General features: G+C 30.3%; 1 protein-coding gene across 9 annotated transcripts in view; it reads right to left on the minus strand.

Moving 5' to 3' along the window:
• Positions 1–22,819, minus strand: part of LOC118192271 (atrial natriuretic peptide-converting enzyme-like) — a 1,449,396-nt gene that overhangs the window by 92,756 nt on the left and 1,333,821 nt on the right. For all 9 annotated transcript variants that reach the window (XM_085809975.1, XM_085809976.1, XM_085809972.1 and 6 more), the window contains one exon: positions 8,778–8,885. In XM_085809975.1, coding sequence (XP_085666101.1) covers positions 8,778–8,885 — 108 coding nt within the window. The remainder of the gene's footprint in view (positions 1–8,777; positions 8,886–22,819) is intronic.

A 22,819-nucleotide genomic window follows, 5' to 3' on the forward strand; every position in this document is an offset into this window, starting at 1 on the left:
AGTACCATTTTTCAACTGGATAACGCAAACTCGTTTAATACTGTAGGTGGTGCAGTGGTGGTTAATGAAGACAGACAAAACATTCGTATACCATGAGTAATTAAAAAAAGTCTGGCAAGAAGTTCGATGTGTTGTCTTGGCTTGAAACTCCTCTAATTAATGTAAACATTTGCTATATACAACTAAAGTAAAACAAAGTATGAGTGCTGTTATCTTTCTGCGTCCAGATTTTATGGTAAAACGGGGAAGGCATGGTACGTTTGTAAGTCTAAACTGTGTGTTCAACAAGGGGGAATTCAAAATGCATGGGGAGCCGAAAGTCCTCTTGAGTGGTTTGGGGTAAGGAAAGAGCGGTGGGGGACTATTGGACCGCTCCCCCGGTGTATTCTCCGTCAAAACTGGGGCGAAGCTGAACAGTTAGCAAGGGCCGGCGATGCATAGTATGCCTTCGGGAATCAAGAAGTACCAGCCTTGCTTTAACCTGTACCTGTTGATCCTTCTGCACGGAATGTGCATGAATTGAGGAAGTCACAACAAAGGACATCGGTCGAGTTACATTTGTTTGTTCAGCAACTCGACCACAGCTCTGTCAGTTCAGATACATTGTAAAAGATGTCACGCAAACTGTATCATAAAAGAATGCAGTAAACATTTATTATTAATCTAGAATTTATTACATCCTAGCGCAATAAATTCTAACATTTCATTAGCTAAAAATCACCAATGAGTGTTAAATTTTATAATGTGGTACGAACGAATTAATATTCGAATTTTATCTTTTTTGTAGCTAAAAGACGAGAGTACTTAAGGAGATAGATAAATATAATGTCGTAAAAATCATTATCCCTTTTTATAGCTTGCTTAACTAAAAAATGCAAATGCTATCATTTAGCACGTTTCCGTGGGAAAAAAATCACTATTTACCTTTCCTCTATGCACAATGAGTTCTAATTTGTCTATGGAATAAAAAAGTAGCTTTTCTTCTGAATGCATAATAAAGCGCTCAAATTGCATACGCTTGCTAGACATTTCATTTTTTCCCCTTTGAGAGCATTAAAAGTTAGTGCGTTAAAACAAACTCGTAATAAATAGTCATAAACTTTAAAAGCTTTTATTATCGGTTTACAGCAGAGGAGCATTTAGTCGAGGCAAAAACAGTGCCGAACATCAGTATGATATGGCGAAACGAAATTACTTTTGCCTGGGAGCATAGGACGTAAAAAATCTTTTTCCTCAAATCATTTGGGAGATCATCAAATTGTTGAATCATCATTTGTCGGAATGCTGACATTCCAAAAATTCAATTTATAGCTAATTTTTAATGATATCTTTCTCACTCAAAGACTACATAAAGTTAACAGAAAGGATTACCAGCAGGTCAAAAAACTAATTTTAAATTGTTTTGAATTTCAAAAAGCATTTGCTGTTGAAATCTGCCATGAATTGTATAAATGTTTACATTTATAACGCCCTACGAAATGTATTCGTTTTCACGTTCAGTCTTTTTCTTGGATAAGTCTTCTGGTCTTACATTAGACTTCTTTAACAGAAAACTTCTCTTTAGGTTGCTATTATTTTTCAATAGCCAATTCTATCACATTTTGAATATTTATTGTCACTTATCCTTTCCGTTTTCTCTCCGGAATGCAAATTAGACTGATAATTTAAGCTGAAGTTGTTAGATTCTTAGACAGAGCATGTTCCTGTCGCTCGGGCCCCGTCACCGGCATTTTGATGGCTCAGTTAAGATTTCATTCTTCGGCTTGCATTATAGTTCCCGATATTTAAATTGTTACGCCGGTGAGAAATTTGAGCCAACTTCGCGTTAAATCAATTTTGTAGCTCGTGGCTTCTTGACTTAGTTTTAAATCTGAAATTACTGATATTTTATGTTACATGAAAGCAAGTTTTTTGCTGATTTGTAAGCACCAGTCGTGCATTTATGTTCCAGTCCTGATTTAATAAAAGATTATAGCCTTCTTAAGATTTAAGTTCTTTTCTAACGAAGCGACAAATCGCTTTAAGTCTGTTAGTTTGGACTTAATTTATGCTAGCAAAGAAGACTAAACTTTATAAATTAAAGTTTCATCTTAAAAAATTAAGTTTTATTTAAAAAAAAAAAAACAGGTTAATTTTTTTAAAATTAGTTTTCCAATTTATTTAGAAAATTTAATTACGTTTTGAGAAATGAATTTCTTGCATTCTTAACTGCCCGTCTGTTCCTCAATAAATAAATGAATAAATATATAAAACTGAAAGAAATAAATATTTGATGTGCATAGGGAAAATGATTTGGCATTGTATGCTTACTATAAGAGATATAATATTGATTTGTATGCTTACTATAAGAGTTTAAGATCATACATATTTGAAATTTGGGATAATTTGGTGATTAAACACCAATCACTATCATCTCCGAATTTGTGTGGAAAGGAAAATTAACTGTTATAAATATATGCACTGCCCGACATAGAAAATGCAAAATCATGAATCATTGGGTAGAATGTGATGTCAAATGATACACAGGTACAGCATGCATATGTAAATAAGTGAAGTTATTTATGGAATGATAATGCTGAAATATACAGGGAATCAGCAAGATACATGACTACCTCTGACGGCGCAAGCTGGAAACGGCTGCAGCATCTTTTCAGCGTATCATCGTGTCATCAATGTGCCCCTGATGTGTAACAAGGGTGACTTGTTATCTTGACCGATAGCACGCCAAACCATTATGCCAAACTGACGAGCGGTGTGGCATTCAGGAATAATAACCCAATTGGTTCTATCTCCCAGACTCTTAATCGGTGATTATCATCAGACAAACAAAAGTGAGACTCGTCTCTGAATACCACATTGTGCTTTTTAGGTATCCAAGCGGTTTATCGACGACAACATTGCAGTCTTTCGCTTCGATGGTTTGGCGTTAATGGCAGTCTTCGCAAAGGGTGGCTTATGTGCATGCCACTTCCAGACAAACGCAGGGAAAATGATCTCCCAGGTACTGGAGCATCCAAAGCTCTCTGCACATGCCACACAATGGTTGTAGTGGTCGACTGTGGGACCGCCACTGCTTTTGTTCGTATGCGTCGATCTGTGCATTCTGTAGTACATCTAGTTGGACCTAGTCTTTCGGGACTATTTATATTTCTTTCATCGATCCACCTAGACCAAATATTATGCACTGTAGATACATCTACGTGCTTTTTAGCAGCGATATGACGGTAACACCAACCAGCCGTACCTAAGCCTACAGTTTGACCCCTCATAAAATTTGCAGGAACTGCCTACCGTGTCCTCGTCCAGGTATCTCTTCTTTCACACGTGTCTTTGGGAACAGCGGACTTCTCAAAATTCTGGATTCCCTATGCAGCAGAGAGTAACTGTTGGTTCGTCCGGCGTTTTTTTTTTTTCACTTTTATTTCGCGCTGTATTTGTGTAACTTACTTCTATCCTACATTATTTCCATGACTTGTTTCGCTACGTATTTACCAAAATTTTCATATTTATACAGCCGAAATTTCACTGTGTTGCATTTTTTATGTCGCGCAGTTTATATTCAACCAGCGCCAGAGCGCCAACAATATCTGTTCTTTCTTTCGGTTGTATAACTGAGCAAAGTTTAAATACATGAAATGAAGTTATTCATATAAATGCTTATATAAATCTTTAATTCTCTTATTCTTTTTTCTCGACTCTTCTCATAACTCTTTATTCTTTTAAAGCAAAAAATAATTCTATTAAATCATTCAGGCTTTCTCAGTCACGATTCTAAAAACGTTTGATTAATCCGTTTAATCAATAAGAGATGAAACGTTTGATCAGCAAGGGATGAAATTTGATGTTAGACAGCATCTGTTGCAGTCAGAGCTTTTGCTGCCACATTGGTTTGTTTTTAAAATATAAGTTTAATAGCAACATTCCAAAGTACTATTTTGTCTTTTCTTGGCTAAAAAAATAACAAAGAAAATGATCAAAGACATTTACAAGTTTGTTTAGTTTCTCAGTTTGCTTTTCTGCAGAAAACTGAGAAATTAAACTTCTAAAATGTCTTAAGATTTTTTAAATGCAAATTACTCATTTTTTAGATCTTAAGTGCTTCTTAACTGCTTAATATTTCGAAAAATGTTCTCACACGTAATACTTACAGCAGTCGTGAAGAATGTTTTCTGTAATATTTATTAGTACAATATGTGAAATTGTGTTCTCGATATTGTTTTTAGGATAAACTGCAAAACCGCAAACCGTTTGTACTTCCAGTTCATCTGTGTTCATTTTCCCAAGTAGTAATAGAAATAAAACTATAAAGTATTTCTTTCTCAATAAGGAACTCTTTCTTATTTAGGACACTATGAATACATTTTTGTTGATATTTGTATTTATTAAATTTAATTTCCAAGCTATTGAAATTTCCTTGAATATTGTGTCTAGAATAAAAACACTAGTCACTTCAATTCAGTTTCGTATAGGTCGTGATTCTTAACCTCACCAATTACCGAGCACATAAAATAGCTGAATACTAGTAGTTTCACCTGGACTCAAATCTCAGATAACAAGCTGACTGCATAAGCGCTTTCGTGGCTTACATTATGTGTAATATAGGGTATGTAATGCTTGACATGAATATGATTTGATTCCCAGTTTTTAAATCCTTCGTGAAGAAATTTAGTTGTCCACGATGGCATCTCTCTTCCTAGAGAAGATAACCATAGTAATCTTTGCTATAATCCAATAATTTTGCTCCGAAGATGAATATGAACAACTTATATGTTGTCACGTGGGCCGAAACGCGTTCACCACCCCTCAAGCTAAGCCATTGATGTTAGACACAGTTTCTTTTAAAGTATGAACATTTTGTAAGGAAACATAACATACAAATAACAAACACCTACATAAAAATACTTTTGATAGTTACGATTGCTTTCTTTTCAGCGAACAAAGACGTTTTAGAATTAATTTACTAACAGCTATAATTTGCTGATTCATTCGTTTGTAGGTGAATAGAAGTTTGCAGTTCGATAATTTTGTAACTGACAGAAAATTGATCAATCTCTACTAAACTGGTCTGAAAATTGGCTCTGAAATGTTAGAAATTTCGACATAAGCTCAAAATAATGTATTTTTAGATCTGAGTTGTTGTTATAACACAGGTGATAGGTGACGGAGGACGGGGACACCTGATGTCTAACAAAGGTAAGCAGGTATATGTCCCACGCCCTCCACTATCTTGAAACGGCAGCTTCCGAGTCCCAGGAGGCCTGCCTCGGGAATGCATTTGTTTGTTGTTATAACACAGGATATACAAACAAACCAACCAAACAACAGACAACATTTTTTAAAGAAATGTCTGTTTATTCGAAGCACCATGAGCTCACTAGCGGCCGAAAAACCGCTGGTAAATCGGAATGTCTGCTTATTCGAAGCACATGAGCTCACTAGCGGCCGAAAAACCGCTGAACACTGGTAAATCGGTATAGGATTTGAATCCCGGCAAACGAGCTGGCTGCATGGGTGTTTTTATGCGTTTCCTCATGTGTAACGTGTATACGAGCCAGTTTTCCTTAGAGAAGCCCTCCTTTCCCTTAGGCAGATAGCTCTTGAGTACTTTGCCATAATCAAACTAAACTAAACTAAAACTTTGAGCACGTAATGGCTGTCTTCTAAGGAAAAGGAGGACTTTCAAAGAAAACTGGCTCGTGTTCACGTTTCTAACCATTCACTGGGATGTGACTCGATTGAGGTACCAGCGTTTAGCGGTTTTATTCATTTGGCCTCCGATGAGCTTTAATGAAGAAGCTTATCAAATTTTCCTTTTAAATTTAAAGTGAGTGCTCTACATTTTCAGTAAACTCATTTCATTAATGAAATTTGTTGCTTTGTATTAATCTTAAACAAAATAACCTACTGTAACTACACATAAATTCATAAATGCCGAAATTCTGATCTCGCATATTATTTCCTTTCAAAAATTTGTTATTGAAAATTATCTAAAAAATCTCAGCAATTTTTTATCAACATAATCATAAATCTTTAACTTTTCACGAAACAAATCCCCCTGCACGAAGATTTACAATAAAAGGATATTTAATAATAGTTTTAAATCATAAACTTCAGAGTGCGGGTCCCGTATAAGACTGAAAATTTATATTTGTTCTTCCTCCCCTTCTTGCAGGTGTAATATCTGTCGTTTCCTGTTGCAACCATGGGAAAGCTTTCGGTGATGAGAAGAATAACCAGTGTTTCGATCATTCCTGATGAATTCATTAATCTGCAAGTATCCAGTAATTTTGTTTAAAAAATCGCATATGATTCTTATGCAAGCAAACAGCAGTAGAAAGCAAAAGATAGGAGGAGAACAAAAACAGTCTTTAAAAAAGACAGAACGAAAAAAAATAAACTATGAATAAAATATATTTACAACTAATTCAGTTTTTGGAATAGGAAATGAAAATATTACTCATACGTAGAGTAAATGTCGAAAGTATAGTAAACCTATCACGGCTTGAAATAAAATGCGCTTTTTTTTTAAGCTTTTAGATTGAAACTCATTATGATTTGTTCATCTTACTGCTTATCCTCAGAACCAAGCAACAGCATTTAATGGTTAGTGGGAATTTCTAGCTGTTCCAAAAATTTTCATGAATGATAAAGCTTCATCTCAGTCAAAACTTTCAATCCATATACGCAAAGAATGGTTGTATAAAGGCAAATCAAATTAGTAACTAATAATAAGCAAATTATTAGCAATCAAATTAGCAAATAAACTGCTATCTACAATTTGAAGTGAGTTTGCAAATATAAGGAATATTTATTTATTACATCTTTCGCTGCTAGGGAGTACAAGGAGAAGGAGGGATACCCCCGGAGGACGTTTTAGGGAATCTGGTTCGTATCCACGTTACACATGGGACAAAACACGAAAATATCCATTGAGCCAGTCCGTTCGCCCGAACCCGGAATGGACTACCAGTATTCAGGGGCTTTTGATGGGAAAATATAAGGAATATGATGCATAAAGTTTCAAAAATTATACTTAACAAAAATATATCTTTGCCTAAGAATGTGTAATAGAAGTAGTCCTATAAATTAGATACTCCAATCTTTTATTAATTTATGCACGAAAGATATCTAATTCCCTTTATCTGATGCTTCAAAAATAAAAATTGCATTACAAAATGCTTACATCTTACATTTAAGATGCTTTCCACGCGTTTAAAATTTTGAGTTCATTAGTCAGTTGCTCTGCCACTTGAAAATGTGAATATGATCGTGCAGATATTTAAATTTTTCCCTGATAAGATCAAACATGGAGTCAACCGAGTGTATATTCTGTTTTATCTTCACTTCTTTAATAAGGTACCGAAAGCAAGGAACATTTATCATGGGTATTCAAATAAATGCCGGAAAACTGAAGGAGGATAACATCGTTGCTTCTTTCGTTTTTGCCCAAAGTGATTTTTGAAAATGAATCTGCAGATACTATAGCGTGACACACAACAGTGTGTAAAAGCAGAACAATAAGTCACAAGAATGCGTGAAATTCGACGAGATAAATATCCTTGCCTTACATTAGAAGAAACAGGTACCCGGTTTAATTGGAATCTTGGTTACCTCATTAGCTCCAACGGTATGTGGGCTAAACAGCTGTTTTCTTCTGCTTCCTATAAAATCGAAAAACAAGACATTTTCGGGCAAATTATAAAATATAGCAGTGTTTTACCAATGAATGTAGAACCTTCAAGTGTTATCTTTTCAATTTTGGGTTATATATTTTGTTGCATATTTTTAAGAGTATCTTTTCAGTTTTGTTATCCATTGTCCACAAAGATATGGATATGGTGAAGAAGATGCTCAAAGTAATATATATTTGTTATTGAAATTCATTTCTAAGGTTAGATTATTATATTATTTGAGCATGGGAAAGCACACGAGGGCTATCTTCTTAAGAAAAAGTATGCAATCGTAAAAAACCTTCTAAGGAAGACCTTAGAATATCCTTAGGAATAGCCTTAGAATGTCTTTGAGACTTTCTAAAGCTATTAGTAAGTTACATTTGGGGAAAACCTACCATGCAACCAGTTCACTTGGCTGAGTTCGAAGTCAAGATAAACTACTAGTATTCAGTGTCTTTAAACGCTCAGCCACTGATGAGGCCTGTATGCCTAAAATTTTTTTTTTAAAAAGCTTTGAAACATTTATTTTTATTTATTAACAGGTTTTTAAGAAAGGTTTCGATTTGGCCCCCAAAAAAGATTATTGTTAACAAATGAGATATTTTTATTTATTACATGAATTCTATATTATATATATTATATATACAAATTAAATAAATAATCATCGTATTTTTTGTAACTGTATTTAAATTTCCTTTCATATGTTCAGATTTTTCTGCTTTGGTATTTTGTAAACCACAGGTTTTTTTCAAACATTATGCAGTACTTTGAACAAATTATAATAATAGTGATTATACATTCATGAAGAAATACTAATTTTAAAGCTGATTTGTTCGAATTACTTCAGGCACGTTCTAGAGAAGTACTAAGGATACCATGTGTCTTTTCAAGCCTTATTCAAATATAAAAGATAATATATTTCCACCGAAACTTAGGCTTCCTAAGCAATGTAATTTCTAATAATACTCGACGAGAAAATGCTTATTCATGTTGCTTTTAGTTCACCTTACACATAAAGTTTCCTTATTTATTAGTTTACCTTACGCAATAAAGGAACTTTTAAAATAAAATAAATGCTGTTTTATTGGTGAAATTAAGACTTACCTGGTTTTTGGTGGCAGGATCCATGCCCACTAAATTTAGGGAACTTGGAGCAGTCTACTTTTTCGATCACCTTTTTAGGCAATAATTTCTTGCAAGACTTCACGAAATCTAAATGTGATAAAATTAATTAACATTTAATAAAATAAACGTTAAATTGAATCTTCAAACAATGAACATAACAATCATTATTTTAATAAGGATTAAAATTTCTTTTAGAGAACATGATATCATTTTAGATTATAAGATTTATTTTAATTATTATTTATAAATATATTTTTTATCATACATTATTTAGTTATTATACATGATTTCTTTAAAATAATATGTTACTTATAAAATAATACTTAAAATTAATATCTAAAATAAGTTAATAATGTATCTATTAATTTTAAATAATAATTATATTAAGTTAATATATGACCTACACTTCCATTCCGCCAGAATATGCAAATAAATTTGTGACATTTATGATTTAGGTTTTACCAATAAATAGCTTTATGTTAATTTTTTTTCTTATGTGCCTTAATTTGTCACGTTACTTGCTCGATTGGGTTATGCAAATTTTACGGAAGTGGCATAGTTTAAAGCTAGGATGTAATCTGAACCGGAAGCTCAAAAGAATTGATCTCGAGCTCCTGTTATTTAATTGCAGAAGCCGCTAGTAGATTAAAAAATTAGTGATACCGAAGGTTTGAGAAGTTTGATGAATGTTAAGACAGTTGGAGGTCTGACCAAAGGTGTGCTGTATATCCGAGCAGGTTTTGTTTTGGTAATCGCGTCTTACCTTTACATATTAGCAAGCAATTGTTGTTGTCGACGAGAGGTTGTACAGTTTAATTGTTTCGATTATTTTTAGTTACATTACCCACAAGTCGTGGCTTCTAATGTTTTGTGTTAGGTTTCTCCCTTTGTCATATTTTGTATATTAATAATAAAAAGAACAGAGGCAAATAACTCTACAGTCCTTCTTAGACTTAGCCGTTAGGCTTAAGGTTAAGTTATTTGAATACAATAAAACACAAGAGAGCTATCTCCTAAGAGAACGGATGCCTTCGTGGAGGACTTTATAAGAGAATGGCTCACATTCACATCACACATGAGGAAAATCAAACATGTAGCCAGACTGTTCACCTGAAATCGTCCGAACTCCCAGTATGCCTAACTTAGCCTCTGTAGGGCCGTTAGGTATGAGGACAAGCAATCGAAGTTGGTTTAGCGCTTTAGAAGTCATAAAAAACTTTTAATAAGACCTCGGATCTAGGTTTAAGGGACAACTTGCAAATACTTCAAATAATTGTTCCTGTCCAGCCGAAAACAGCGGAAATGCATTCTGTCGATTGTTTCAACTCTATAACTTCCAGATGAAGTGAAAATAAATCTTTTGTTGTGTTACATTTGTTATGTTTGTGCGTATATATTTAGTGTTCTGCTAAGCCAAGATGGAAGAAGAATTTGTCTGGCAATCTAGAAAAGGTGTAATAAAGTGGATACACATAAAGGCAGTCCGGGAAAGAAATAATGAAAATAAAAGACACATATATCCAAAATTAATGTGTTTATTGCATTATTTACATAGCTAGTAAAACGAACTGTGTTTTAATGTACTTTTGCGTGAGCGCCATTTATAGCACGGACTACATATAAGTGATACTCAGTCTTATATTCCGCCAGCTCGAAAGCGTCGCTGGTGGGGCGTAATCCTATTGTCTCACCACTATTAAACATTAGACGTCCCCATCTTCTGTCACCTCTCTCTGTCATTTGCGCAACCTACACTAAAGCGTTCAGATCCACTAGCGGAAATAAAACTTTTGAAGATCTTCTCTCTAGTTTCTCAGCAATGCAATAACACATTAATGTCTGATATAAGCTAGAAACAAATTAATAGAACTGGCTCACTTTATAAAAACTCTGCCCGACTCTCTTACATGTCAAGTTTTCATAACAAAATATGTGTTTTTTTTTATATATATTTTTTTCGATATGAGAGATTAAGAAACTACTGGAAAAATGAAATATCATAAAAAAATAAATAATGTTTTTTGAAATAAAATATAACTATCAAATGAGATCAAGAAATGAAAGAATATATATAAAATGGGGGCTTAAAGACGTTTCGTATAAAAGCGTCTCAGAGCTCGGAAAAAATGAAAATATTATATAATTTGTAAAACATTTTTGGGGGGAGCATTCCCCGTTGAAAATATATAAAGTTATTCCATTTCTGTATAATTAAATTATTTATATTTTTACAAGCTTCTGAAAATAAATAAACGAAAATTATACCTTCCAATTTCGATATCATGTTCGGAAATCTTTTTTAATCCTTTTTTTTGTAAGAAAATATTCTTCTTCTATGCCATTAACATCTAATTTCGCTGTGGAATGGATATTTACCCAGTGCTAAATCTATAACTTCTTGTTATGACCTGGTATTTATTTAACAGGAAATATTCTTATAAAGATTTTTCAAAAATCATTTTTCCTAATAACTGAGTAATTTTAGTAGTATTATTATCACAATTTGAAGAAGTTTTTGACAATTGAATAAAATATTAAGGATGATTTTTCTTTGTATGCAATAATTCAAGTTTACAATCTGCATAATGTAATCTCATAATATTATCAAAACACCATACAAAAAAGTTTGACAGAATGCGAATAATATAAAGGGTTTTAGATACCTTTTGTAACATATAGGTATGCAGGAATAATTTAAATCATTAATTAATATATTGAGTTTTATATGAGGTCTATTTGGTTTATGTTGCAATTCAATTAAAGAATTTGTAATAATTACTTCTTCAGTTTTTCATTAAAGCTTGTTAATTTAATTTTAGGAATATCATCCATTTATTAGTAACTACTTTTTTAAAGCTCAGCACATATGTGAGATAATTTAATATTCATTCATATTGAGTTTTATATGACGTCTATTTGGTTTATGTTGCAATTCAATTAAAGAATTTGTAATAATTACTTCTTCAGTTTTTCATTAAAGCTTGTTAATTTAATTTTAGGAATATCATCCATTTATTAGTAACTACTTTTTTAAAGCTCAGCACATATGTGAGATAATTTAATATTCATTCATATTGAGTTTTATATGACGTCTATTTGGTTTATGTTGCAATTGAATTAAAGAATTTGTAATAATTACTTCTTCAGGTTTTCATTAAAGCTTGTTAATTTAATTTTAGGAATATCATCCATTTATTAGTAATTACTTTTTTAAAGCTCAGCACATATGTGAGATAATTTAATATTCATTCTCTCATAATGTCTTTTAACGAAATTTTCCGATTCTTTTTTATATATACATGGATTAAACCAGTCTACATTATCATCGTGCTTAATTACTTGATGTTTAATTACTTCATCCCAATCCATTATATCTTCCAGTTCTTCAATAGCATTTTCCGATAACTTTTAATATCTAGAAACTAATTTCATATTTAATTTTTTAGAATTTTGTAAAACAAATTTGTCTCTGAATATCTAATATTCTGAAATTTTATCCGAATCAATTTTTTCTTTGTTATCTGAAATGCATTTTTCGGTTAATTTTTTATATCTAGGTACAATACTATAATTAATTAAATTTTCAAGCATAATTATAAAAGGTTCGGATAATTTTCGATAAGCTGAAATATTATCCCAATAAATTATCTTTATATTCATTGATAAAAAATTCAGAAAATTTTTGACATCTAGAAATCAAATCCCAGTGAACACGATTTTCAACATTTCTAATTAAATCTTCATTTACAGCATTGGTTTTAGAAACCTTACCCCAATTAACGTCTATTTATTTAGGAGGAAAATCCTGTTCAGCTTTAAAAAGTAGTTTCTGAAGGTGAGTGTCCTGGGGCTTAAAATGGTTTCCAGTCTGTCACTTCAGTTTTCATATAAGGTTGAATAACAATTCCCTTCTTTGCCAGAATTTCTAACACATCACCTATTTAATCGCACAAAAAATTACCTATCGATAGCTAAAACTGAATTTGGAATATGAACGTTTCGACAAATTGAAATTCGAACTTTGACAAAAATCTGTATCTTTTTCATTTCTTCGTTCAACTATAAATAAACTGATTATAACATTTTCGGAATTTTCATTCAGTATTCCATATTTTGTAAATTTCAAAATCTGAATAATAGTCCATGTTTTACTAGGTTGAAGTTTAACAACGCTAGTCAAAAAGGTATAAAAAAGGACTAAACTCATTTGAATAAACTGCATCGTCAATAATATCATAAACAAACTTTTGTCGCAGAATCTTGATCTTTTATTGGATTTGCAACATTTTCTATTCTTTTTCGTTTGGCATCTATAATATCTTTAACATGCAAACATGTTCTTATAATTTCCTTTTAAATTCTATCATGTTTCAGTTTATTCGATTACCAGGAATATCATCGCTTTCTTTAATCGCGCCTTCTATGGCTCTAATATGTCTTGCATTTTCTTTAGTAAAATTATTGAAACTCTTATCTAATTTTCTAACTTTTTCTAGAAATACATTTTTCAAGTCAAAATAATTATTTTCTATATATTTTCATATAAACTTTTTATTAGCAACATCATATTTATCTGCAGAATTTATGCAGTTTTTTAGAAATTTTATTATCCGTATCATTAATTTCCATCATCCGTTAATTTAAAACCAATACCAGGAGCACCTACAGGCTCAGTTTTTGTTGTATCATTAAACGGTGGATATTTAGCGATATTAATCATTTATTTTTTATAAAAACTTCGTGTTAAGGCTCAAGATTTCATATTTATCCACCCAACTGTTAAAAGTTTCAAGGTAACTCAACCCACTTTGCTGAATATTTATCACCCTTCTTCCTTAATAATTTCTCAATCTTGTATAAATAATTTTTTTTGTATTTCATTGTTTTAAAATATCCCTTCAATTTCTTGCCCATTTAAATCTTTTATTCTATAACTATGCATATGGAAGTACTTTTGGTTTCATAATGTCTGAAACAATAAAAATCTCTTACGTAAATCTCCTGTCTGCTTCACACATAAAACGAACTTTATATCTGGGTATACTAGTAAGATCTACTTTATTTTTAGGTCTTTTTAGTGGCCTTTCGGCTTTTTCTGTTTATCTAGGTATAAGTTGTGATGAACCTTTATTTCATTTTCGGGTTTACTAGCCTCTACAAATGATACTTTTATAGATTTGCGTTACGAATAGTTGTAAGTTTAACCAATAGAGATAACACATCGATATACGTTCTTGTGTTAATTTGCATAAATATATGTAATAACATTTCTATTGATAGCCATTTTAAAGTTCTCTGCCATAGCAGACTTGATTTCTTTACTTTTAGTGGTAAACCATGTTATATGATATCTTATTTTAAATAGGTTTAGTTTTCCTATAAATTCAGTACCTTCATCCATTAATTTAAAGTACGACATACTTTCTTTAAAAACTTGTTTAAAATCTCGTTCAGATGTTTTTCGTTTTGTGGGGAAAGCCCAGGATATTTATTACATGCATCTATAACTGTTAACTTATAAGTAGTTCCATCATGTAAACATAAGAGATAAAAAATCATAAGAAATAACAAATCATATAAAAAAACAAATCAGCATCAAATTGATTATTTTCATTAGGTACATAAAATCTTCTTTTAAGTTTACGACTTTTATATCGTGTATATTTATCTTGTGCATATACATATTCTTCAACAGCCTTTCTTTAGTAATCTTGATTTTCTTTTTATTCCATTAATTCCACAACAACCTTATTGTGGATTATAATATATTTCCTCTAGGATCCTTTCGGCTTCTGTTTCTTTGATGTCGTTTTGGCTAAAAAAGTACTGTTTTTACTTCCACATTTTACAGAACGTTTTCTCATTCTTATTCCATTTTCAGCTGTTTTTCTATGATAATTTTTAGCTTGTCTTTTTGCATAAGCCCAACATGAACCCAGCATTTTCTTATTTATATTAGGTTGAACTTCTATTCCCCATTTCCTTTTTGCTTTAATGAATCTTTTTATTAAGGATATTGCTTGTTTTTCACCTAAAGTATAAGAAACACTTGTCGGATTTTCAATTTTATCTACCACCTAAAAGTTTTGAAACTGCTGTATGTCTTGCACTTAAATCATTATTATTACAGTACTCTAACTCACGCTCTTTAGGAAGCTTATCCACTTTATTGATTACTTTATCTCCTCTTTTTAAAGTTTTTCAACATCAGTTCTAGGCCCACATCATTGATAAACAGGTATATGTGTTTCAAAACTTAAATGATTAATTACAAAATTAAGTAAACCTGATCTTTTAATTAAAACTGATCCACTTTTATTGCATCTCTTAAACTCAAATTTCAGGTCACTTTTATAAAGCATGACTAAAAATAGCAATTTTACGTTTACAAAGCTTTATCAGATTGGAAATCCTTCAATTTTAAAGGATGAAAATACTTCGTCATTCGTGTACATATTTACAAATACCAATGCATTTTATCCCTATATTTTTAGTAGGCCTAAATTTTAAACTTTTCAGGAAATCTTTTTCTCTTTTATACATTTATTCTTCAGTTATTTACTTAGTTTTATATGAATTAAGGAGCTCTTTATGAATATCTAAACATTTGTTGCTATTCCTCTTTTCTTCTTTGTTTTAAATCCTTTTCCAACAGGAATATTCAGGAAATAGTGCTGTTAAACTAAAAGCTGAAAGCGGAGGAACAGCAGTGCCTGATAAACCTGTTGTACTTAGAAGAATTTTAACCATAGTTAAAATGTCGTTTCTAAAATCATATAAATCAAAACTCATTTCACAAACATTAAGTCTATTTCCATATTCCTCCAGTTTAGAAGCCTCATTGTCTAATTATATATGCTCGAACATCCTTCTGAATTTCATTTTTTTGATTAAGGAAATATAACATTAAAATATCCCGTTCATTTTGAAACATTTTATCATCTAATTCTTTTATAATTCTATACATTTCATCAAAATTAGTTTCAAATATTATAAAGTATTTCCTATTTAATATTATGCTTCTATAGGGGTACTATAATAACCTAGCGTTATGGAAGAATTTTTGTTTCTACCTCTAATATGCATATCCACCATAATTTTATGATTTTTTCAGTTACACAATCATAAAAGTAACCAAAATTTTAAGTTATGGATCAAGATCATCAGCAGTAATAAATTTATTTATATCTAAAGCAAATAATACTTCTTTTTTACATCTTTCATATCAATCTAACACTTCTTCCTTTTCCTTTTTGTTTAGTTCCATAGATTTAATAATTTCGAAAATATCTTCTCTTGCAGTATCTTCATAGAGAGTTTATTTTCCTTTTTATTTAGAATATTTAGATTCGTCAATATACTTTGAGCATATATGCAATGCCTCAAAATGTGAATGGTATTTAATATTATTGTAATGGTTGTTTTACCCGAACCTGAAACTCCGACAATTACAAGCCTAAAGGTGCGAACTGGTAATAAAGGATATTGATTTGAGTCTTTACTTCATCATCATCATCATTGTCTTCACTGTTCTCTAATATTATAAAAAGATATTCATTCTTTTTTATGGATTGCCTTTACTAAGGATGAATTTACAACTAGTAAATAAAAATTTAGAAATAAAAATAGACAGGCAACAAAATTTTAATTAAATAAATAAATATGAATAAATTACAAAAGAATGAGGGAAAAAACTTACGAAACAAATAAAACATTCAATTAAAAAACAAGATTATTTAAACAAGTAAGAAAAAATAATGAAGATCAATTAACAGAAAATTAGGCATTCAAAAATGTTTAGAGGGATTTCTTAAACCTGTTACTAAATAAATAGAAAAATATGAAAAATCAAATAAAGAAGTCGTAAAAAATATACAAGATGCTATACAAAACATATCATTTTCTCCGCTAGAATAATCAAGATTTATTTTTGAATTAGAATACGCAGATACTTTTGAGGAATAATTTCAAAAAAAATCTACAGCAAGTACTCAGACTAAGCTTAAAGGAGATAATATATTAGATCCTTTTATTGATGAAGGTATAAGTAAGAAAACGTATTAAAGACTAAGGATTTAAACTACCTAGTGAACTTTTGAATAAGGATTTAGAGACACTGAAAGAGATAATAAAAAAACAGAAAAAAGAAAAGTGCACGACAATTAGCCACATCTGTATCTGCTATTAAAAAAACAAAAGATAAAGACATAAAAGAATTACATGAAGAGGAAAAATAACTAATCAGCACATTTCTGACCATTTAAAATTATTCATAAAACAATTAATTAATATTCTTCAATGTAAAGAAGCTCAACAAAAAAAAATGATGGAAAAGGGTGTAGATTAATTGGATACATTAATAGGTAAAATATGTAAAGGAAATAAATCAAAGAAATTATTTAATGAAATAGTTTTATTGTTAAAAATGTTATTGAAAAATGGATTTATCAGTGACGTTGAAATAAAACAATATTGTAATCAATTTCTGTCCTAAGGATTTTCATGGTAATAAATTAGTAATTATAAAAAGAAGAAAGTTCATTTGTATGATGGGCAGATTAGTAAATTAAAATCAGCTATTAAGAATGAGGAAGAAATATTGTTACAAATAGATAAGTCTAAAACTCCAAACTATGATGTGTTTAACAAAAGCACAAACACAAGTTAATCAAATTAATAAAGGAAAAAGAATTACTATAAATAAAACTAAACAAGGTAGTTTGGTTTGGTTTAGTTTATTCTGGCAAAGTACACTAGGGCTATATGCCTAAAGAGAGGGATGCTTTCCTGTAGGCCTTTATAAGGGAAATTGGCTCGTATACATGCTACACATGGAGAAAACCACGAAAACGCCATGCCATTAAATATCAAAATTCTTACAAAATTATCAGTGGTGGCAAAACAAGTTTTCTCAAGAAACATCAAATGAATTTATTATTTTCGTGTACTACAGTTTGAAACAAAGTGCATAATCTTAACAAACAAATATTTGTCAACAGTCTTTCCATAGAGTTATAGACAGTCCATAGAGTTAGTTATAGTTATAGTCCATACAACTAGTTTTACAATGCGTTTCAGTTAATGCTGAAACTTAACGACACTTTTGTCTATCAATTATCCTATTATATGCAAATCAAGTACTATAATAATACTAATCATATGCAAATCAAGTATGTATATATATATATATATATATATATATATATACATGTAATATTTTTTTTAAATTAATATACATATTTAAATATCCAATACATGACAACAAAGCAGCTATTATGAGGTTTTTCTAGACTAACAACGTCACAGAGTACAGTAGATTAATTCCTTTAACCAGGCAATTCCTGAAATTTTTTGTTATCATAAGGGATAAAAATGCAAAAATAACTATATATATATTTTGAAATATTTCGTACATCTCTTGAAATATAAAAAAGTATAATTCTAAAAATTTTGGATTGTTCAAATTTTGAAAGTTTTAGTTTTTATTGAGACATTTTTATAACGTATTTAAACATGGTTTTCCATGAAAATTAAAGGAAGTATAAAGTTATTAAAAAATACCGATTAAAAATATACTTGGGTTGTGGAGCACAGAAAGATCTCCGAATAATTTCGAAAGTGAATAGAGTTGAATTAACTTTAGATTGTAAAGCTACTTTTAAATAAAATAAAGAAATTGAAAATTATGATTAAATTAAAACTATAAAAGTAGGTTACTATCCAGAAATCTCAGCTTAGTGAGATCTGTTTGATTGGAGAACTTTCTAAGCGAATATTAGAGAGATAAATCGCGAAAAAAAAATATATGCAGCCATAAAAATAATACCGAGATTTAAATTGAGAACGAAATATCGATGATTTCAGATTTCATTCATTTGTCTGGTTAAAAGATAAAGAAAATTAATGGTCAAGGGAAGCATCATCATTTCCCCGATGATTGATATGCAATACTAAGTTACTTAGAATATTAGCGACAAAATGGGAAACATATATAGCATGTAACAATATTTATTTTAGAATTTTAATTCAATAACGTTACTTCTAATTATATATTATTCGTTATTAATTATATATTATTCGCCTTAATTATTTTTAGTACTTTAAACTATAGTTTTTTAAATAACTTAAATTCTAAGTTGTTACGATTATTTAATATTTCATCATTTCATTTCTTAATCGTTTAGTATGTGAGTGAGAGTAATTATGAAAATAGTGATTATTATAAATATACAACAATAATAGTAGGTTTTAAGTAAATAAAACTCAATGAGACATAGATAAAGCTAAATATGTGGGGGGGGGAGATAGAGCGTTTCTTATGATAACAGCATTATCACATTCTTTCAGTTAAAACTCAGAGACAGCCTCGCAAATAGCCATATCATTTCAAAAATATTAAATTATTACCACATGAACATAAGTAAACTTTTTTCTTTTAATTTAAAAAATAACAATATCAATCAAAATACATACAGTAATAAAACTATAACAATATAACATAAAATGGTTAATTATGCACCATAAAAATGTTAGTCTTTGTTTAATCGCAGAAATTAATTAAATGCATAAACTCTAACTGAAAACTTTCCATTTGAGGTGAAATATTAATTGTAGACTATGTATCTGTAAACCCTTAACAATGTAACACTAAATGCTCAAGTATTCACAACTAAAAAATTAAGTTTATCCATTATAAAAATTTATTTATGTTGATCGTAGCAGTTGTGTAAATGCACAAACTTCATCTCAAAGTTAGAGTAATGTTTTTAAAAAATAAAATTTATCAATGAAAATTTTGACGAAAAATTGTTTAATAGAATAATTCATTGTGAAATTTTTAAGTTTCAGAAAACTAAAACAGGAAACAATTCAGTTCTTTAGAGTCACCTGAAACGTTCATAACAGTATCAATTTAATATTTTGAGATTTTAATTTTAGTTGCTTATTAGTATAAATTCAACAATTAATAATTATGGCAAAAGCATTTTATTTTAGTTTGAATTCTGATATATAAATTGTAGAACTTCAAATACATATAATTTACCAATACATTGCTTAGATTAAAAACATTTTAAACTTAATTTTCTTTTTATCTAATTAACTAGACACAAGTAATTATTTTTCTTATTATGTGTTAATCATTATAACATCTAATATTCAGGAAAAAAGAATATTTTAACGCCGTTTGAAGTTCGTTAACGGTATTTCGCTTCCAATATTAATTATTCATCATTAATAAGATATCACAATCAGTACAAAGCTTATAAAGTAAAGAAAACAACATAATTTATCAAAATAACATCACTTCAAGTCAAAACTATTTGAAAAAAGAACTTTTTTTTGGTTGCAAACGGTACTTTTCTCTACTAACATAAGGACAATAAACTGGATCTTACAAAATATCGCACCGATTTTATGAATAATGCACAGTTACAGTTAGAAAATGTAATTGATCATAATTTTAGTAAATGCTAGTGGCATTAGGAGAATAAATATTATTTAAAATTAACGCATATCTATCGCTGCTGTTTAATTTATCGGTAATTGTGCCTAGTGATGACGGCGCCTATAAACACGTCTGTCTGTCACACGCACACAAGTGTCTCTTCAGTTGGTTAAACGAATATGAAGCATGTGTTTTAAGCCGAGATATATTCTATTTTCTGAAATTCTTATTAATATGGCAGGAAATACAGTTCAGTTTGGAATAAAAAGAATATTGTATTAAGTTCATTTCCAGGAATGAACTTCTCAATGAAATAGTTGTAGAGTGATAAGTACCTACATTTAATGAAATTTAGGATAGTGCTTTATAATGATTTCAATAGCTGTAAATGTAATTTCCATGCAGCAAGGTATATTTGAATTATTTAATTTTAAGTTGAATTAACTGACATTAAGAAAACTATTTTCAAATGACAAATTTAACAAAGTAAAAAGTAACGTTTTGCCCTGTATGCGGTAAAATGTTTCATATTATGTCAGTATATTGGTTCAAATAAATTAGTTTTTACTTCAAAAATAATAAATAAAGCCATATTTCATAAGTGAAATAATTGCTAACATGTGATTTGCAAAGAATTAGATTTGCATTGATTTCGAAAATATGATTTTCTTAAAATATATAAAATGCATAAATTAATAGCTTACTTTATAGATTATTTTCATTTTTAAAAATGTTGCTGCAATAGTTATAAAAAATGTTTTAAGAATTAATTATTTTAACAAAATTTTAAACAATGATTTAACACGTATTTTTCAGTACTAATTAAATTTAATAATTCAAAAGTATTTATATTAAATTTATATTTCATTAGATGCATCTAACTTAGATTAATATATTTAGATGAAATAAAGTAATGAAACATTACAAAATAAATCTTATGCGGACTTTAGATTTTTGAAAGGATAGATTTAGTCTCTTTTCATTCTAAAAGTAACGCTGATGAACTACGAAAAGCATGCTAAAACGATCACGTCTAAAAGCGATCAAATCACAGCGTTTCAGCGATGTCAAATTGTCAAGATGATACGCAAATATTTTGTGTCTTCGCTGCGTTGTAAAGACGTCGTAAAAGTTTCCACGATCACTCTGCAACCTCTCGGACCAGTTTGCAACATCTTTGCTACGTCCTGTGCTACTTGGGACCAAAATGAATACAAAACTGGTAGATGATATACTTGATGAGATTTTTGAGGAAAATAATTGGGAAGATTATAATGAAAACGAAAGTGAACAGCTTGAGACTGAAGTTAGAGAAGACACTGAGAGATGGGCAGATGACGGTGATTTAAAAAAATTTCTTTTGAGGGTAACTCGGATCTCCAAAAGTTACCTAAAAGAGGTTATTCGTACAAAAACACTAAGAGTCGTCGAAGATTGTAATGTTTCCTAATAATTTATTAGTGGATTATATTCTTTTCTTCATTATTGAAACTAAAATAGCTATTTCATGCTATCTGACTAATTTTAGAATAAATGTTATCCCATTTCGATGATGTCTTTTTATTTTATTTTGCATTGCACACATGGTGTTCAATCATCTTACTTGTATGAAGGGAGTTACGAAGTGACTGATTTCTACTTTTTTAAAAAATGGTCAATACAAAGTAAAAACAAATTTCGGCTTCCGGAGATGATTTCTTCTCACAGAGGCTTTGCAAATGGAGGTTTTCAGATGGAGCATGTGATATAAAAATAGGAGTAGAAATAATACTAAGAAATATTTTATTAAAAAGGGGATGTAAAAATGCATATACTTATATTTTAGTTAGGAAGTGATAAAATATTGATGGCAAACGATCATATATGTATCAGGCCCACCAGCGGCCGAGCGGTAAAGACTCTGAACACTGATAGTTCGGTCCGAGGTTCGAATCCCGCGAACGGGCTGGCTGCATGGGCGTTTTCGTGGTTTTCCCCATGTGTAACGTGTATACGAGCCAGTTTCCCTTAGAAAGTCCTCCACGAAGGCATCCCTCCTCTTAGGCAGACAGCCCTCAAGGCTTTGCCATAATTACACACACACACATATATGTATCAAGATACTACATTTATTCACAATACTGGAACGTGTAAGATAATAGGGATAGTCAAGCAGTTTGTTATACTGAAAACCATTCTCGATGCAAATCTAAAGAACTATGTTAAACTTTAACTAAAATTAGTTTATTAGCAATGTTTCTGTTCCCTGAGGAAATAAAATTTTCTCTCTTGTTAATGCTACACCACATGCACTGTATGGATGCATATTAATCAGGACGTTTTGAAAGGTCCCCGTTTCCTTTAAAAAGGGCAGTCAACTCTCCTGATTTGTTTAAGACAGCCTTTCCGAAACTTTAGATTACCTTCAAAATAATTCGGCATTTCATTTATGTTCCATAGAAATCTTTTGAAAGGTTTTAATATTTATAAGCTATTCATAAATTTCAAATCTCTCTTATCCGTTCTCCCCTTTTGGCCTATTTATTTCCAATGTCCATGAATTACTGAAGATTTATAGATAATAGCGGTGTCTTTG

This window comes from Stegodyphus dumicola, chromosome X2, assembly GCF_044657685.1.
Source record: "Stegodyphus dumicola isolate Sdum_Otavi_A_Nest chromosome X2, ASM4465768v1".
In the NCBI taxonomy this organism is placed as follows: domain Eukaryota; kingdom Metazoa; phylum Arthropoda; class Arachnida; order Araneae; family Eresidae; genus Stegodyphus; species Stegodyphus dumicola.